The sequence below is a fragment of the Colossoma macropomum genome, unplaced genomic scaffold (genome assembly GCF_904425465.1).
Source record: "Colossoma macropomum unplaced genomic scaffold, Colossoma_macropomum, whole genome shotgun sequence".
NCBI lineage: Eukaryota > Metazoa > Chordata > Actinopteri > Characiformes > Serrasalmidae > Colossoma > Colossoma macropomum.
In genome coordinates, this window is record NW_023494805.1 from 21,561,370 (window position 1) to 21,582,096 (window position 20,727).

Below are 20,727 nucleotides of genomic sequence, written 5' to 3' on the forward strand. Positions count from 1 at the left end.
TGCCATCCATGTAGAGATGTCAGTCAGACATACTGAGATGCAACTGGTGCAGATGCAAGTTAGTATCAGAAGTTGGGAAGAAAGCATTCACGGGTGTCTTCAGCATAGCAGTGGCACAAAAAGCCATGAGAGAATATTACATTACCAAGAGAATAAGTGTAGAGTGAAAAGAGAACAGGACCGAGCACCAAGCCTGTGCTCGTCCTGATGTGGACCCTCTTCATTCTACCTGATAAAAGCGGCCACTCCAGATAGGACTCAAACCACTTCCCTGCAGAGCCAGCGATGACAAGATTGGAGAGACAGACAGGAGGATCTTGTGGTTGACAGTGGCAAAGGCTGCAGAGAAGTCCAGAAGAAACAGAACCGATAGCAGTTTGACAGTTCGTGCTGCCTGGACATTCTCAATCACTGCTATAAAGGCAGTTTCTGTTGAGTGTGCCAGTTTCAAGCCAGACTGGTTAGGGTCCTGGACCTGGTTCTGAGTGAGAGAGACAACTATCTATTCCTAGGTCACTAATCAAATTTAAGCAACTTTGTGACTATGTTAAGGGCTTTGTACAACCTCTTTTCCAAAAAACTGTGACACTGTGCAAAATGTAAATAATACAGAATGCATCTGCATATCATTTAACCCCTATATTTAATTGAAAATAGCAGAAATACAACATATCAAATGTTTAAACTTAGAAATTGTATTAAATATATACCCATTTTGAATTTGATGCCAATAACACGTTTCAAAAAATGTTGGGAGAGGGGCATGTTTACTGATGTATTATATTACCTCTAACACTGTAAGCATTTGAGAACCGAGCAGATCAACTGCTGTAGATTTGAAAGGGAAAAGTTTTCCCATTTTTGCTTGATATAGGATTTTAGCTGCTGCTATACGATTTGGGATCCCCTTTGACGTATTTTTCGTTTCATAATGCGCCAAATATTTCCATGCTGTTGTAAAACATGCAGAATGTGGTTTGGCATTTTCTTGTTGAAATAAGCAAGACTTTCCCTGAAAAAGGTGTCATCTGGATGACAGCTTATGTTGCTCCAAAACCTGTATGCATCGTTCAGCATTAACATCATCAACCATACCATCACAGATGCTGGCTTTGAACTGTGTGCTGATAACAAGCCGAATAGTCCCTTTCCTCTTTAGCACCGAGGATGCGGCGCCCATGATTTCCAAAAAGAATTTCAAATTTTGATGTGTCAGGCCACAGGATACTTTTCCACTTTGCTTCAGTCCATGGTAAATGCGCTCAGGCCCAGAGAAGGTGGTGGCGTTTCTGGATTCTGTTTATATATGTTTTTTTTTTTTTGCATGGTAGAGTTTTAACTTGCATTTATGGATGCAGCGACGAATGGTGTTCACAGGCAATGGTTTTGGGAAGTGTGCCTGAGCCCATTCAATAATTTTCACCATTGTGTCTGTTTTAATACAGTGCCACCTGAGAACCCGAAGATCATAGTCAGCCAATATTGGTTTTTGGCCTTGCCCATTGCATACAGAATTTTCTCCAGATTCTCTGAATCTTTTAATGATACCATGTACAGTAGATCATGAAATCCCCAAGTTTGTTGCTCTTTTATGTTAAGAAACGTTATTCTTGAATTGTTGCACTATTTGCCTGCGTAGTCTTTCATGGAGTGGTGGTGAACCCCTCCCTATCTTTACTTCTGAAAGATTCAGTTTCTCAGTTCTTTTTATACACAATCATGTTACTGATCTGTTGCCAATTAACCTAATTAGCTGTGAGATGTTCCACCAAGTTTTTTTTTTTTTCTAGCAGTACTCAACTTGACCAGTCTTTTGTTGACACACAATTTTTTAAACATGTTGCTGGCATCAAATTCAAAATGGGAATATATTTTTAAAAAAAAAAACACTCTAATATGTTGTCTTTATATTATTTTCAATTAAATTTAGTGTTTAAATCATTTGCATATCATTGCATTCTATTTTATTTACATTTTGCACAGCGTCCCAACTTTTTTGGAAATAGAGTCGCACAAAAAGTCAGATAATTTCTCTTATGTGGATTTGATGTAACTGTCAGAGGCTTATGCAGAAACTTGTGGAGTCCATTGCCAGGTCAAGTGCACGCTGGCATTAAAGCAAAAGGAGGACACACCAAACACAAAAATATCTGAAATTCATTTTAAAATTTAAACTTTTCACCCAAATTGTTAAGCCCATAATCTTTATAATGACAAACCTTGGCATGGAAGACAACACACACACACACACACATACTACTGTGAATGTATATTACAGGGTCTAAAAGTCTGAGACCACAATGACAATCTAGGTCACAATTCTAATTTAATTTGTGTCTTACTCCTTTCTTGGAAGCACATTCAGATAACTCCCTGGAGGTTTTGATCTTCTCATCAGAAGCTTGTATAAGTTAATCAGCTTGCAGCCACTGTTCAGCTTGCACACTGTCATTAAAAAGGGACATATTTTGCTGCTGTAACAGCCTCTACTCTTGTGGAAAAGAATTATACTAAATGTTGGAACAATGATGTTGGATTTGATTATATTCACACCTCTAGCTGACACTTGGCAGTGGCATGGTGAACTTAGGCTCATGGTCTCATGCCTGGATTAGAAAAGTCTTGCTGGTACGCCACTTTCACTTCTCACAGTTTGTTCCTCTTCAGGACAGATGTTTCCTCCTTTGTAATAATGGCATACTGCTTAAAGGACTTAGTTTTGGCGCCCATTAATTCTGCAAAAAATAGTCACCCTCTCAGTTGTGGGGAAAATATGCTCAGGGTATTGCAAACTAGCAGACAATTCTGATACCAAGATAGGTGTCAAAATATATGCACTATAGGCCCCTAGTCTAGTTAACTAGCAAAAGGAGCAAAATGAGCAGTGAAAATATTTTTAATTACTTACCCTTTTGATCTTACCTCACAAAGTACTAAATTAAGGGGTGCTAATAATTGTGGGACACTTGGGAGGAGATTTGAGAAAAATTATTTCCTGTTAAGATTTTTTTTTTAAACAACCATTGTACTTCAAATAAAGGTTACATTTTTAGGAGTATTTTGAATGAATGCTCAAAAGGATAAGCAATAAAGAATGTTTTTATAGTTGTTACTCATGTTTACAAGAGGTGCCAATATTTGTGGAGGGCACTGTATGACAAACTACCTGTATATTTAATTTCAAGGACCTTTATTTCTGTGAGTGACACTAATGGGTATTACAATTTTAGTACAAATACAGAACTCATCCAAACTTAAAATATTATGAGCTTAATGCATTTTGTACAACATTTTGTGCCAAACTAACTTGTGAATCTACTGTTGTCATAGCACTATTTACCTTGTAAAAAAACTACAAAATGTTATTTCAGGGACTTGAAAAACAGTCAAACAAATAGAAATGGTGATAGAACGATCCTACTATGATATGCATAGTTAATTAACATGGTACAGGTGGCATGTAGCATAAATTAATCACTGATTTTATCACTGAAGATGACACATTTATCTTTAAATGTAAAAAACAACCTATGGTTCACTGGTTGATGCTATACTGTACAAGATGTCAAAGCAGATTGCTTTATTAAATGACAGTTGGTATATATACTCAATTTAATGAGACTTTACAAATTCACTTTTTTTTAATTAGGCTTTTGTTTTTATGTACTAAAGCTATACAGGTACACAGTATCTGAATTGCAGCATAGAGAGTCAATTTCCTGATAAGAAATAAAGACCATTTCCCACCCAAATTTGAAAAAGAGATGTTTTGGAATGAGATTCTACATGATGCTTTTAATTCATCATACTGCCCTGGTGCCATTTTTGCTTCGTCGCGTGACTGTCATTAGGCAGATACCATCCTCTTGAGTGACCTCTTCTTTCGGCTGGCCGTGCCTGCGGGACGGATCTTTATCTCAGTGAAGTCCAGTGAAGTGAGGTGGCCCTTCCACGGCTCCCAGTTAACCCCCTGGTGGACACAGTTAAAAGTGCGATTTAGCCTCTCTGTGACATTCAGCAGAAAGCGGAAACAAATCATTACCGTTTTTCTCCACTGAATGAGACAAATACATTATATACATGTCCACAAGTCATGTACGTGACGAAACAACATAGAAAAGCAGTATATTTTAAGTGCTGTATTCTACCAGTCATGTGGACTACAACACCAAATAGGAATTTCTGCTATGCTCTACTGAGGACATTTGAGCATTCACATTTTATAAGAAACATCTACCACACTGGAGCTCTTTGTATGTTTACAATTGTGGCTCATTTTGCAAAAACAGTACAGTTTACAAAACTCTAGCTCATTTGTTGCTGTACAGTCTACTAAATCAAATCAATGGAAAGAGACTGCCATTGGACCACCACGGACGAGATAATATTTGGGTGGCCTATCATTATCAGTACAGCAGTGACATTTACATGGCAGTGGAACGGCAGGGTGCATGGCAATATTTCAAGTATATCAGGCACAGTTATATTAAAGGGGATTTTACATGTCAGTGTCACTGCTGGGTTGAGAACACTCTGCTAACCAAAGAAATTTAGAAACAAAAGCAATTCTCTGGTCAGAAACTTATCACTGATGAAGAGCTACAGGATGACTAACAAATTGTGTATTGAAAACAACAAGGTGCATTTTCAAAGTCTACACCAGAAAGGTGGACTTACAAGCATGGTTAATAAAGTGGCCTTTATAAAAAGTGGTAAATATACCATGAAAGGGTAAAACTATATGAGCATTTCAGAAGTATGACTCTAATAGGCTAATGAATAAGCAGATTAACATTTGAAGATTCACAATGTATTACTGGTTGGTGACATGATAAGTAGCTTTATATTTTACATTGCAATCTCTCCAGTTAATAATCCCTGTAAAGCAACTTTTGGTAGTGATACAGCAGAGGCCTGAAATACTGATATAGCAGTGTTGATACAGCAATGTTTATGTCTACACTTCAAAATAAATTCACATTTCATCTGATACAAAACTGTCAGTTTCATTCTCCCCTGAAAGCCTTGCACAAGTCAGGAAGCTTTTTAAACTCACAGGGGAGTTGGAACAGAAACCTCCTGTTTTCACTAGTTTGAGGATTTATGAGAGCCGATAGATTTAGGACATTGCTCTTCTTTCAAATAACTGGACTTTTCCCACTGAGCTTTTGAGACTGCAGCTTCATAAACATTACTGTTCTGATAGCTCCCCCTGCTGATCATTACCCTACATGTACAAGGGAGCACTTCTAAAAAATGCTGTATGGCAAAATCCTTAGTGGTGAATTATCATCTCCAACGTTTAATGAAATCCAGCTGGGGTCAAATGAACATGAGGAACGGACCAATATAAATGGTCTGAAATTACTTTAATTATATTACTTTATTATAAACACTCACTCTGTATCTGCATTCACTGGCCATTTTATCTGGTCATACCATATACAGATACTAAGACCAGTTTTTCTTTTTCCTATAAAACTACTGTTTTAGAGGTAACAGGTTTTATTTCAACAGTGATAAAATGTACATTATTGAAGTAAATCATAGACTGGTGGTGGCCCTGCTCCTGGAGATCTACCTTCCTGTATACTTTAGCTCCAGACCCCACCTGATCATCTAATTATTACCTTCAGAAGTCCTTGATCAGATTCATAAGGTGTTGACTGAATGAGGATTTGGGTTGGAGGTGAAACCTGCAGGAAGATAACTCTCTAGGAGGTGGGTTGTTGACCTCTAGCTTAGACCAATGTTTTAATTAGGTGCTCCTGGGTACCCACTGGCCTGCACAGTTTCAGCTATTCCCTCCCCAAACACACCTGATCCAGTCCCTTAGCGAATTATCAAGCACTTCAAGAGCTGAGTTAGGTGTGCTAGGGGATAGGGTGATGATGGATAGCTGAAATCATGTTAGCCAATGGGTCACCAGAAGCAAGATTACAAAACCACTGCCAAAGACCATGACTTTACTGAGCAAAAGCATTTTTTTTCCTTCCTGCATGCTGTAAGACTTTGATTTGACTACAAAAAATACACTACACCTCCAACATAACTGAGCGTCTAGCTCTGCAGAGGCAATATCTTACCATACTGTGTCTGTTGTCCCCAAATTTCCCATTCAGGTTAGCTAAGTGGCAGTTCTTGTACCACCAGGCACCACGGTGAGTGAGTGCGCAGTTGCCCAAGGCAATGTCGTTATCTGAGTCCATTGTAGAGAAAGGTCTGCCCTGGTGGTAGGTCATGGCATCACCTGTGGAAATACACAAAAAGCAAAACTAATTAAAAGGGGTTACTCTTTGCCAATGTCAATGCTTCTGGATTTCTTACAGGACAACTGTGTCTAGCACTTTTTACCAGCCTACCTGCATTTCCTCTGTAGTTGCCGACAGTCAGCCTAAACTTCTGCTTAGATGTTCCTACTTTGAAGTCATCATAGACAGCAAAGGCGCGTTCAGTTCCTATTCCCAGATCAAAGCGTACTTCATATCGGGTTGGAGTGTTGGTCAGCTCATGCAGTTTCTCCAAACCTCGAGAACACAACATAAAAATCAGGACAGCTTATATCAAATGCTTACACTGTGAAATAAGAGCTGTGTGAGGATACAGACATCAGCTAAACACCTGTCTAAACAGAACATGATAACAAAACTTCTTCCAAGCACAAGATATGTAACATACGTTTACTTAGCTACTTCAAATGTTTGTGTTTCATGTCCTAGAGTTTCCCTAAATTCCACTGCTACATATACAACTTACAATCACTGTCCACTATAATAGAAATAGCCACCATTCTCAGCATAGCAGTGAAACTGACAAGGTAGTGACATGGTACATACAAACATCATTGCCACCCAAAATATGACTGAAATAACTGTACATTATCAGGTGGACCTGGCCTTCTAATGGCCAGTGAGAGTACATCACAAATGTACTACAATCAGTACAATATCATTTTATTCTTACTGTTGTATAACTCTTTATAAAGTTATATACAACAGTAAGAGTAGTTATATTTGTAGATTTGTTCATCTGAGGTGTCCATTTAGAACTCACCATTGTTTCATGTATGAAATGCTTAACTATTGCAGCCCAAATCTAGAAGGCAATTTTCACTAGGTTCAGTTCATCTTCAAATGTGTTTATTTTAATTGTCCTTTTTGTTCCATGTGGATCCTCATATCCACTCAGACATATGCAATATCCTTTTTTTCTTTGTCCCCAGAATTTTCAAAGAAGTTGGATGTAGGTCATTTCAATACAAAGCTTCTTCTGACTGGAATAATCTTCCTCTTTTCCTGAGATCTCTTACTTCATTCTGCTATTTCAGGACATCTTTGTTTTCTCATCTTAAAACAACTTGTTTCTGTTTTTAATTTAGGTACTTCCAATCTTGAGTTCATTTGTAGCACAATAATAAACCGCTTCTATTGCCCTTTATGCTGATATAATTTATCTACTATCTGGGTTATTGTAGTTTTTTCTAGGTTGTAGTTTTTTTCACCCTTGTACAACAGCCAAGTGCTGGGGTGTGGGTGGGAGAGGGTGAGAGCTGTTTTCATTTGTCTGCAAGTGTTTTATAATTTTCTATTTGTGTTTATGTTCAAGGGGGTCCAATGAGACGCTACATCTCAAGGGGCTATCCTTTCAATAAAATCAAATTCAACAAGATGTTCATACCAAGCCAGAACTCATCTGTCATTTCCCCAAAGCCTTGCATATACTGTCTCCAGCGCTTCATGAAGTCAAGTTTGCCAGTGTTGCGTCTCTGGAAAACCTGAGTTAGATAACAGAGCCATAGATAAGAGATGTTATTCAGACACATAGTTCTCAAAGTAGCAAGTAGTAGACATATGGACATATGGTGAAAAAGAGTTTGTATCTGCATTATTATAAGGCTACATTCCACTAGTTATATACCAGATAAGCCTAACATATTTGAAAAGGGATTCAATTATGATAATTCACTTACAATCCAGCCACCGCCATCGGTTGTCATATCGCAGTACACTTGCAATGGTCTACTGCGGTTGTTGGCTACATAGATTGTGTAAACTCCACTCTCCACGTTTCCATTCTTCATGATCTGTGTACAGTCCATTGGGAAGGGGTAAGCTATACCCACTGTGAAGACCCAAAACAGTATTAGATTATATGAAGTGCATCCATCAAAAACACAGATGGCCAGTTTCCCAGATAGTGACCCATAGTTCACAAAACACAACATTATAAACTAACATTCTTGACTGTCTAATGGTGTCAACATAGAATAATCAAATTCACTTAAGCATGTGCATTATTTTTCAAAAAGATAACAGACAACTATTGAGAACATACTGACGGTACAGATGGTTTACTCACTGGTACTGAATGTGGTCTCCACCACTTTACTCCTCTTTGAGCCCCTGTAGGCTTTGAGGGCCACAATATACTTTTTTCCCATGGATAGACCAGAGAGGGTCAATTTGGTCTCTCCTGCAGTAAACTTCTTCTCAACTGTCTGAAAAAAAATCAATTATTTTTAAAAAGTAACAAATAATTTTCTATGTATCTACATGCATCAATGGGAATAAACACTTGAAAGGAACAATCACTAACACGGTGGTCATACAGTTTTAGTTTTAAAAATAGTTATATTAGAAGGTCCAAGTTAGTTAGATATTCTGAAAGGATTATCTAGGTTAACATCACAGTGAGAGTTAGGTTTAGGGAAAACTGAAGGTGAATTTAATTTAATCTGCAACATACCTGCACGCTGCCATCCTCTGGCCTGTAGGTGAGGATGTAGCCTTCAATGCGAGCCTGAGGAGTTTTCCAGGATAAAGCTGCAGAGTCTGTCTTGACATCAGCAGCTTTCAGATTCTTAGGAGCATCAATTTCTGGAAATACCAAACCAAGTTTAAGATCAGCAATGTCTTCATTTCAGAGAATAACCATTCATTTGTGTTCAAAATTAAGGAATTGTTGACATGGATGGAAAATTTCCAAAGTTCAGGTCCCACACATTAACCTCAGTTTCAAACTTTTAAGAGAAGTATTTACATCAAAGATTACATTCAAAGAAACCTTCCTGAGGAACCTGTAGCAAACGCTAATAATGATGGTTCCTTTTTAGTTTGACATTATATGGTGAATTTATACAGCCACGCTGATTGCCAGCTGGGATTAACAACCTGTCTCAGTCTCTGTTGCAGCTTTTCTGCTAGAGCGAGAGCCCTTGATGGCCCAGACGTAGACTGTGTAGGTGACTCCAGGCCTCAGACCAGCGAAACTATAGGAGCTGCTGTCTGCTGCCACTTGGACCTCCTGACTGAAGTCATCAGCAGAGCTGTAGCTCAGCATGTAGCCATCAACATCTGCTTGGACTCTGTCCCACGACACCAACGCAGAGTTCTCAGTCACCTCTCTGGCCAAGAGGTTAGTAGGAACATCTAATTCTAGAAAGTCATTGTGTACAACAGGTTAATTTTCATATAATTACTTTCTACAATCTACATTAACAGCATGCAACATTTAACAACTCATCAGTGGACGTGAAAGGACTATCAACCAGGCACCTTAGTTATCATCTTGGCAAGTCTAATTTTTGCTGTATTCTACATTTATACATAGTAGAGATTTTGAACATTTGTTGACAGGATAATAAATAACTTCCAAGCTTCCAATTAATCTTGTGTTAAAATAACATTATCATTTATAAGGCAATAACCTAGTGGCATCTTTTATGTTTCTTCTTTCTCCTTTTAACAGAAAAAAGATCACGCATAAAACACTAAAAGTCTTTTTGTCCAGCCAGATAAACTGTCACAGAATTTCAGCATTGTCCTTCAACTGAATTGGCACTTTTTTCTTAATTATTTGATCTGGAAAGAGAAGTTTCAGAAACCTGTCTCAGCCTCAGTCACAGCTTTTCTGCTAAAGCGAGAGCCCTTAATGGCCCAGACGTAGACTGTATAGATGACTCCAGGCCTCTGACCAGTGAACCTAAAGGAGGTGCTGTCTGCTCCCACTCTGACCTCCTGACTGGAGCCACCAGCAGAAGTGTAGCTCAGCATATAGCCATCAACTTCTGCTTGGACTCTGTCCCACGACACCAGTGTTGAGTTCTCCGTCACCGCTCTTGCCAAGAGGTTAGTAGGAGCATCTAGTTCTAGAAAGCCATTTGTACAACAACAGGTTAATGCACTTCTATTCTCAGGATCAGAATGTACAAAGAACTTGAGTCTGGAGGTAATGCTGCACAAAAACATTATGGGGACAGGCTTTCAACAGGAAAACATGGGCTTGGCATGCAGGTAATGAGGGACTGGATATGATGTGAAAGATTCTATCTTCTAGCAATTCCTTTGCTCTCACCATGGATGAAAAAAAGTTAATCTTTAAAGTCTTTAAGAACCAGCACCAGTCCTAGATATGACTGAAAAAATGGGGCCAGGTAAACCAGAAGATGAAGCAAATTATATAAGACATGTTTCAGAACTTGTCTCTGCCCCTGTTGTAGATTTTCTGCTAGAGTGAGAGTCTTTGATGGTCTAGATGTAGACTGCATAGATGACTCTAGGCCTCAGATTAGGGAACCTGTAGGAGGTGCTGCCTGCTTTCACTCTGACCTCCTGATTGGAGCCATCAACAGAGCTGTAGCTCAGCATGTAGCCACCAACATCTGCTCGCACTCTTGTCCCATGACACAAATGCTGAGTCCTCTGGCCAAGAGTTTTGTAGGAGCATCTAGTTCCAAACTCATTTATACAACATGCACTATAGATCTACATTAGTAGCATGCAGTTTTTGATTATTTGCTTATCACTGGAAGTAAAAGTTTTGATTTTCAAGAAAAGGACTGCATTGTAGACCATACACCTTAGTGAAAATCTTGAAAAGCCACATTTTCAGTGTAATTTTTGCTGCATCTTAAATGTATATTTTGGAGAGCTACGATTTTTAACAATTTGCTTCCAAACAAATTCTTTTTCAAAACAAAAGGGAAAAAAGTAGGAGTTTTTTATCTTCTGTGGACAGAAAAAAAACACTTTAAAAGTTGCAAGCCTTTTCCCCAACCAGATAAACTGTCACAAAAAATGTCAGTGTTCTTTTCCTAGTGAGCTGCCAAATTTTTCTCACTTATTTGATTTGGGAAGACATGTTTAAGAAACCTGTCTCAGCCTCTGTCGTAGCTTTTCTGCTAGTATGAGAGCCGTTGATGGCCCAGACATTGGCTTAATAGACAATTCCAGGCCTCAGACCAGTAAACATGTGGCTCCTACTCAAACCTTCTGACTGGAGCCATAAGCAGAGGTGTAGCTTAGCGTGTAGCCACAACATCTTTTCGCACTGTGACACCAACGTTTAGTCTTCTGTTATCTTTCCGGCAAAGAGGTTAATAAGTGCATTTAATTCTACAAAGCCATACGTTCAATGGATTAATACACTTTTCTCAGTATCAGCATGTATAAAAAGATGTTGAGTCTGGTGGCACTGCTATGCAAAAAAAGACAGGCTTCCAACAAGAGGTCATGAGCTTTGTATGCAGGTAATGAGGGACAAGATACGATTTACTTGAGAGATTCTATCTTTAGGAAATTACCTTTTCTCTCACCTTTCTACCTTTCTGGGCAAACCATGGTTAAGAGACACAGGCCCTGATTTCTGTATCTGCTGGCAGGCTCCTATATAAGCACACACTCAGCACAAAGAAAGGAATTTTAGATGTAGCGAGCAGAATTTTATTCATGGAATATAGTGCCTCAGACATGAGATTCACAGAGATTTTGACTCATAGAATAAGTTTGCTTCCAATTTTTGTTTTCAGACCAAAAGGAAAAAGTAGACGTTTTTATCTTCAATGCATAGGAATAAGAAGCTTTACATGTCGCAAACCTTATTTGTTCAACCAGATAAACTGTCCAACAGAGAAACTGTCAAACAGAGAAGATATTTTTCCAGTGAGTTGCCAATTTTTTCTTTATAATTCCATCTGGAAATACATGTTTCAAAAACCTGTCTGAGCCTCTGTTGTAGCTTTTCTGATGATTGAGAGCCTTTGATGGCTCTGATGTACATTGTGTAGATGACTCCAGACAAGTGAACCTGTAGGAGGTGCTGTTTCACTGACTGAGTCAGAGATGACTGAGTCACCTCTGTGGCCAAGAGTAGGACCATTCAGTTCTTGGGTACAACAGGTTATGTCCTACAGACAAATCTATATAAGTGTTAGGTAAGCTCACCTTGAAAGATTGCTAGTAACACTTAATTAGCTTGTTACTTAACTAAAAAAATCACCTTAAACCAGTTTTGAACCTCTGACAGTCATATACATTAATAATTCAGAAGTATAATTAACCTAGAGTGTCAATACATACTCTCTCACGTCAACATTACAGAGTCCTCTGCTTTGGCCAAGAATTTAGAAATTCTTGGTCAGAGCAGGGATAGGGATGCATCAATACAGTTTTTTCTTTTGACCAAGTACGAATACATATTTTTTAGTACTCATCGATAGCATGTTCGATACCACGCTGCGTAATCTACTTAGAATTAAGTAGGTGTTGGGGCGATGGTGAGCTGGCAATGAAGTAGGATGTGCTGAGAAAGGCTCCTGCCTGACTTCCTTTAAACTCTTGTTTTATTGTGTACATTTGATGCAAAATCTGCTTTTCATTGCATAAAGAAAACTTTGGAGTGAGTCTTAGCTATAACTGTTGCGTCTGTGGCCGCCAGTCTCTGTAAATACAAAATACAAAATCTCTGCGTCACAAATTACTGCAGATCGCTGTGATTCACCACCAAGCTCACAGACAAAGTCAAAAACAGACACTGAGTCTCTGAAAGCTTTTGTCCTATTCTCATTGAGAACAGACATTTCTGCTGTTAGTTTGAGCTAAAAAATGCATTTGTTGAATAATTTGGCTCTCTATAGAGCAAGCTAAAAAGAAGTTAAATCTGAAATTGTAAACAGCACAAAGGCCATTGAAATGGCCTTCTTCCACATCATTATCAATGACGTGGACGAAGGCCTGTCATCACGGTTGGGTGAGGTAACTGCACTACAGACCACAGTGGCCAGACTAAAAAACAGATAGCTGAATTGAGGGAGTAGGGCAAGGACATAGAAGGGAGGATGCGCAGATACAATATCTGAATCATGGGTATTGCAGAAGAACTTGGCTCAAGTTCACCTGTGGCAGTTTCCAAGCTTTCTAAAGCTTTCTAACTTCACTATTACCAGGACTGCGTTGGTGTGCTGTGTTGAGCCCAAGACAACAGTCTGCTTCATTACAAGGGAGAACAGGTTGCCATCTTTCTAGACTACACTGTGAGTGTTGCCTTAACAGGCAGGTACTCATTTTTTAACATAAGACGTCTTTTAAATATTCTTTACAACCCATCTTCATCCATCACCCCAGAAATTCTACTATCTCTCTTTTGTACTATAACCCAGTCTTTGAAAACTCATTACTGCCATTAGTGGCAAGAGCTAGTACTACAACTTAATGAACATGGAACTGGAGGGTTCCTGGATATCTGGATCACACATAATTACAAAGACCTTTACAAGACCAATTTTCTACCCTTGATATCTTGCTTGAAACAGGACATCAAACACTGGGATTTGCTACCCCGATTAATACGATTAACATGAATGTAGTACTTGGATTTTTATATTTGTTTGAAAATCTTATTTTCCCAACTAAATCTTTTAGATCCGTAGATACATTAATATCAACCTTCATCTGCAATAAAACCCCCTCTCATACGGAAATGCATATGCAGAAGCCAAACTCTCAGGGTGCTATGGCATCCCCAAATCTTCGGTTCTACTGTTGGGCAGCCAATATTAAAGTGTTGATGTACTGGATGAAGGATGCAGATGGTTTTAATACCCCCAAATGGTTAATCTTAGAAAGCGGAACCTGCAATGTCACCTCCTTACCTGTATTACTGTACTGGAGTATCTTTTGTTATCACAATAATCCCATTGTTGTACAACCAGTAAAGTTTTGGAACCAGTTTAGATGGTCATTTTCACTTAAAAGTCCCTCAATATTTGCCCCAATAGCTAAAAATCATATGTTTAACATTAGATGGAGCACTTTATATCTAGTCCAAGAGTGGGATCTCATCATTACATGACCTCTATACAAATAATAATTTTGCATCCTTCTAACAACCGAATTTTTTTTTTCCTTTTTACCCTCCCACATCCTTGATAAACTCTATTTTTCAACTTGGGAAAGACTTCAAGCAGTACCTTGGTAGAATATGGGAGCTTCTCATTTGACACAAGTTGACAGCTTTAGATAATCTTAAAAGCAGGTGGGAGGAGCACTTAGATGAGCAAATTCCAGAAGAAATCTGGCAGAAAATTATTCGAAGAATGTACTCATCTATCTGTCAACGGCATTCTGTTATACTATTGAAGGTAGTACACCGACTTTATTGGTATAAAGTTAGACTGTCCAAAATTAAGACCAAATCTGTATCATACATGTAATAGGTGCAAACAAGATCCTGCAAGTTTACTATGTATGTTTTGGACATGACCAAGATTACATTCTTTTTGGCTGTCTATTTTTGATACTTTCTCTAACATTCTGGAACAACCAATAGACTACTCTCCTTATATGGCATCATTTGGTGATGCACCACCAGTTGCCCAACTAAATAACTACAAATGCAACATACTGGCCTTATTCTCAATGGATCAAATAGGCTATGCAACATCTCAAGCTAGAGAAGCTCGAAGAAGATATTCTCTCCAAAGATCTGTACAGAGATTCTATAGAATTTGGCAACCGTTCCTGACATTTGTGAAAAATATGGAAGCCAAATTGTAACCTCATAATGTTTATTTATTTTAAATCACTACGTACCTTAGCTTTAATACAATTTTGGAATATGTCGAAGTTTATCTCATTGATGTAGGTCTGCAGGGCGGGTGGGATGGGTGTGTTCAGGCAAATGGGACTTTTAACCATTAAATCATTAAATTTAGCTAATTTTAAATAAAGTGCATTAACAAGCTACACTATATTATTTAACGCCACCTTGGACTCAATAGCACTGCTGTGGAGAAAAGCAGGTTTTGTTCCGCGTCAGAAAAGCACTTCTGTACAGCTGTAGTTTTGCTCCTTATCTGTCTTTCAACAACAGTGTCTGTAGCATAGTGACAGCAGGAATCCCATATGAGGCTAATGCTTCCAAGGAGCCCGCTATGCATAGAGTATTGAGCAAAGTGAAAACTAAGCAGTGCTGCTAACTCTGAGCACTGAAACTAAATCAGGCGGTGATGCACACAGTAGGAGAATATGGCCTCTCTACAGCCTGTTTTACAACAATCACAGTATTAGCGTGTATAACTCACGTTTCTATTCAGTCAAACAGAGTAAAGTCGGCACAGATGGACTTCGGTAGCAAATGTCGAATTTTTTTTTTGTCTCCATTTCATAAGCCTACATGTCTCCACCCATACTGGGGAAGTGGCTGTGACTGTGTGCTTAAAACAATCTAAAAACACACAGAGTAGGCCTGGTGGGAATATGCCAAAGCGGAAAATTTAAAGTGACCGACTGTATGACTGTCATGAAATCGGTCAGTGTGTGCAGAGCCACCTTCACTGCGTTTGTTCATTAGTGCAGTAACGTACACTCGGCTTATGTCACACGGTATCAGCTGGTATTGGAATGTTGGTGTCATTAATTTTTATAAGAATGAGTAAATGAGTGCAGTATAGGCCCAATACCCAATACTAGTATCGGTATCAATGCAGCCCTAGTAATGTCTACGTCTGGGGAAGCCAACGTTGTATTTGGAGTAGTAACTTAACAACAATTAGTTAGACTGACTTAAGCGAGCTTAACATGCATTTCAGGATACAGATCATAGTCACAGATTCACAGTCTATAAAAAAAAAAGGAAACAAATTTTTTTACATTTAGTTTTACATTTATTTTTCTCACTAATTTTTTAGTGATGGCCAATTCCAAACACTTGCTAGGTCTCCCCCTATGAAAAGATACTATTATGCTGTGAGTTTGAGGGCTAGCAAGGCTTCCTTCAAAACACATGAAGACAGACACAACTGCTGCTAAAACATCATCATTAAACAAGATAAACAAGCTTGGAGGATAACACTAACTGCCTATTCTGTTACATCAACTAACAGAAGCCCACATTGTCTACCAACTTGCTGAGAGATTGGGGAAAGGGAGAGAGGTACATGTTCTAGCAGGCATGAAAAAAGGATTTTTGGGCAGAATTATGCTTTTTCAAGAAGCAAGATTATAAATGGTGCACAGTAGCTTAGCACTAATGTGGCATTTTCCCAGAGTCTCATGTGAGGGTCACTGACACACATGTTTGTTCCATCAAACAGGCATGTGGAAGAAAAAGGAAAGGAAAACACAAAGAGGTTATGCACCTTTATTCCCTGTTCTCAGATCACTGCACCCATGAGGCGTCCCACCATTTGAGTTATGAGGCTAGTCAATGTCTGTTCCGTTTTCCTTTCCATATGGTGAGGCCCACAGAAAGGACTATCACTCTTTCCTATCAAAGCTGTACCATTAAGTCCCTGTACCATAAACCTTACCTGTTGCACTTAAGATCACAGTATCTTATTTTAGCAAACCTATTGAGTCCCTAATGCTCAGTACTAATGGTATGCAAAGAAGATACCCACAATATTTATAACACAGATGTGGGCGACTCTTTGGGTTGGGTTTCCTAAGACTCACTCAGCTGGTAACACATTTAGAGGGGCTATTTTGCAGGCTTGAGAGATAGTTATGTTCTGCTGCCTTGGAGATATTTAACTTTAACCTTTATCTTTTCATGACAGAAGTAAAAGCCAAAGACATATTTACTGTACTGACACATAAAACAACGATCGTATTAAAAACTTAATTCCTCAGTGTAGTTTTGTTTATTCTGTTTTAGTGGCAGAGGGAAACTAAATGAATTTAAAAAGGTAAAAATCATTACGTTTTGTGACCATACAAGCTAAAAAACAAAATAGTACACTCAATAAAGCTATTGAATGAAATAAGAAGTCCTATTCATTCAAGAGCCGGGGAGTTGAACCGGCCATGATGGGCTTTCCCGAAGAAGCGTTTAAGAGGAGGAAATAAAAACAGCAAGGCCCAGGCCTGGTGCCCTAAGCCTTGGGGGGAACAGCTTACCCATCTCAGCCTCTGTAGAGCTCTTTCTGCTGGAGCGTGCACCCTTGTAAGCCCAGATGAAAATGGTGTATAGGACACCAGGCTGCAGAGAGATCAGCTGGTGGGATGTAGCATCTGCTCCTACTTGGATCTCCCGGCTGGTGCCCTCAGGAGAGCTGTAGCTCAACATATAACCATCAATCTCAGCACGGACCCTGTCCCATGTCACAGTTGCTGAGTTCTCTGTAACCTCTCTGGTGACCAGGTTATTCGGAGCATCAATATCTGAGGGAAATTGATTTGTGAAATTAAATTGTGTTAACTACCTCACAGAGAGTTTACCTCCAGACACGTTAACTAGGAACACTTCTACCCCTGTCTTTCTGAAGCATAGAATCATTAACGTTAAACAACTGTTCTTTAAAATGTAAGAGAATCAAATCAAATCAAATTTTTTTTTATGACAACTCTGTAACAATGGTGACAGAGAGTGTGGGCAAATTGCATTTTGGCTTAATTCCAAGGGAATTTTTGCCTGATTCTCAAAACATCTAAAAAAATCTGACGATCAGGATCAAGGTACAATACAGCAGACTATGAAAATCCTGAAGAAGAAATTTTCTATGAAGTTTTTCAATTAATACCTTGTTAGCATGGGGTGTGTGCAAATTGCACTTTCGGTTTAATGCCTAGTACAGTATCTCCTGATTGCAAAATGTCTCAAAAATTTGACAGTGAGATCTAAGAAACAATATAAAAACTATTATTATCCTGAAGAAGAAGAATTTTTGTGTAGATTTTTTTATTCTCAAAAATCCTGTTAAAGACACAATATAACAAACAAGAAAAATTTGAAGAATTAGATTTTTTTTTACTTTTACTTTAAAAAGCATGGGCTTCTTAGTTTTGTTTATTTTTTTCCTTAAAACACTTAATAGTGACCCTAGAACAAATTTTCACAAATCATACGTGTAACCCAGTGTAACTCATAGTGTAAACAATTTTTGCAATTCTGAATAAAATCAAAAAGTCGAAAATCTTAAGAAGAAGACATTCTGCGGTAGCCTTTTTTTTTTATCTGACCCTGTGAACTATGCATGAAAGATTACAAAGATTGGGCACACAGACCTTTTGAGCGCCAAGGCTGATGGAAAAAAGCAAAATGTCTTACCTGTGAAACGTGAAACAAAATTTAACCTCCTATGAAAATCATGAAAAACCCTCTTATCATAATATAAATGACTATATGGTCCTAAAAAGGGTTCTCTTTTGGCCCTTCTTCTCTGACATCAAAATATCTTAAGATTCATTCACCAAGACGAGGTAGAAAAATTACTAATTATTCTTTCTGTCTAAAGGTTTTAAATTATGAGATTTCTTTTAATTAAGACATTTGATATAGACAATTATTTGTAGGAATTTTTATGTAGATAAAAGGAAGCTACACATATACTGTGTATTTGAAACGATACGCATATGTTTGATAGAAAATGTTAATAGCAAAGTTCCAGTTCCGTGTTTAGGTTTAGAAGAAATGTTATTTTCCCCCTCCAAATAATATAATTTTAAGTATCATAATAGTGTTTTTTTTTATAATAAAAACATTTTCAGTTTATTTTTACATTGTTTCAGCTCATAAATTTTATTGCTCTGTATCATATTCATTAATGAGCATTTTTATAAATTCTTGAGTGTGTCTTAAATCTGACTGTCAGATTTTTGAGAATGTTTGAGAATCAGGTGAAAGTATCATAACAATTAAGCCAAAAGTGTAATATGCCTGAAAATTCTACAGTATCAGATGCCAGATTCCCAAAAAATGTTTACAGTAAAATTTCTTCTTCAGGATTTTGAGAGTTTGTTATATGTCTTAATCTTCACTGTCAGATTTTTAAGATGTTTGAAAATCAGAAGAAAATGCTATAGGAAATAAGCCGAAAGTGCAATGTGTCCACACTCTATAGTCTTAGATGCTGTTTCCAGGCATTTTACACTTTTGGCTAAATTCCTATGATATTATGTCCTGATTTACAAACCATCTCAAAAATCTGACAGTCAGATTTAAGTCACAATAAATCAGATTAAATCAGGTCTGAAAGCGTGGGGTTTAAAGTTGTGACTCTGTGGCAGTTAGATACTACTGGCACAAACAGAACTGTAAAATTACATTTATAAAACGGAATAGTTTTTAGTAAAGTAGTTCCGGCCCTAAAATCTTATTGGCTGAGCCGCGTTCCAAGCTGTTGTAAAATCCACAATAAACGCATACCTATGAATGACTCACAACAACTGAACTCTGTATTACTGCGCCACGGCATGAAAAAACCCTTGAGCTGTTAATGGAATAATCTTTCACTTTCATGCTGCTTGCATGGACCAGCTAGTATAGTGATGATGTAAGAACCTGTTTTTTGTTTAAACTGAGGGGCTGGCAACCAAAGTTCTTATTAAAGTTGAATTAAAGTACTTACGGTATGATGAACTGTAAAACGGCAGTTTAAAAGTCCAAAAAAATGTTACTTGAATGGATTACATGCTTCAAATGTCCGTGTTTCAGTCAGAAGTAGCATCAAACCCAGGCTGAATCCCAAACGGCTCTGTATTGCCTAAATAGTGTGCTATGAAAGTTTAGAAATTTTAGGTTCTACAGCCAAACACTGCATCATTGGTCGAGTATGGATGTGGCTGAGTCCCTAATGACTATTTCTAAGCTATATTTTGCACAGGTAGGGTGCAGGATCCAGTATTTAAATTCCAACATATTGCACTTTGTAGGGAACAGGAAGCCATTTGAGATTCAGACCTGCTGGATTAATGCTATATAAGACTCGCAGTGGTAATTTGGTGACCAAAAAGTTTGGACCATTTCCATTTGACTATTTATAAGATGTTTACTTAGTGTGAAGGCCGGTTGGCATTGATGTTACAATACATTAGAAGTAGCTGTAAAATTTAACTGCAGAATTTGGAAGATGCTTACAAGAGACATAAACAATGGATTTACAAATGTGTGCCGAAATGGATGTAGATATGGCCAGTGAATGTACATGACCATTTCCATTTGAAACAATAAGAATTTAAAAAAATATGCACAAGTATTGCCCCATATGTGATACTGAACAGAGTAACACTATGTTTACCTAAAAAGTACTAAGATAATAGCAGACTACTATTAACCAATAAAGTGTCTATGCTACCAAGCTCAGAACCATTCTGTATGACCTCCCCTCATGGAGGCTGACTCATTATACAGTCTAATGGCTGTGGGTGGAATGACCTCACATAGCACTCCTTGGCCCAGTGCAATTGTATCAACATGTATAGGGAAAAGAGAATGAGCATCTTAGTGCACAATATACAGAATTTACATCATCTCAAAAAAAGAAAAAGAGGTGAAAAAAAGAATCAATCCAATTCACTCCTGTAACAAATCAATCCTGAAATAGCACACACTCACATTGTGTGATGTTGTTAGCTTTGGAGTAGTGGAGTATTTAAGAAGTATAAGCATGCTATCCTATTATGCTATTTTTATATATTTATAACTACACTTTACTAAAGAAAAAACATCAGA

The 20,727-nt window shown here is 38.0% G+C and overlaps 1 protein-coding gene across 3 annotated transcripts in view; it reads right to left on the reverse strand.

Annotated features, from left to right (window-relative positions):
- Positions 1–3,221: 3,221 nt before the first annotated feature.
- The window catches only part of tnn (tenascin N), a 40,262-nt gene continuing 22,756 nt past the window's right edge, over positions 3,222–20,727 (reverse strand). The window contains exons 8-17 of one of the 3 annotated variants that reach the window (XM_036596523.1): positions 17,175–17,438; positions 9,884–10,147; positions 9,171–9,434; positions 8,746–8,876; positions 8,359–8,497; positions 7,970–8,121; positions 7,678–7,774; positions 6,363–6,527; positions 6,087–6,250; positions 3,222–3,970 (exon numbers count right to left, since the gene is read on the reverse strand). In XM_036596523.1, coding sequence (XP_036452416.1) covers positions 3,848–3,970; positions 6,087–6,250; positions 6,363–6,527; positions 7,678–7,774; positions 7,970–8,121; positions 8,359–8,497; positions 8,746–8,876; positions 9,171–9,434; positions 9,884–10,147; positions 17,175–17,438 — 1,763 coding nt within the window. In that variant the 3' untranslated portion in view covers positions 3,222–3,847. The remainder of the gene's footprint in view (positions 3,971–6,086; positions 6,251–6,362; positions 6,528–7,677; positions 7,775–7,969; positions 8,122–8,358; positions 8,498–8,745; positions 8,877–9,170; positions 9,435–9,883; positions 10,148–17,174; positions 17,439–20,727) is intronic. The other 2 variants (XM_036596524.1, XM_036596525.1) reach the window with 2 other exon arrangements.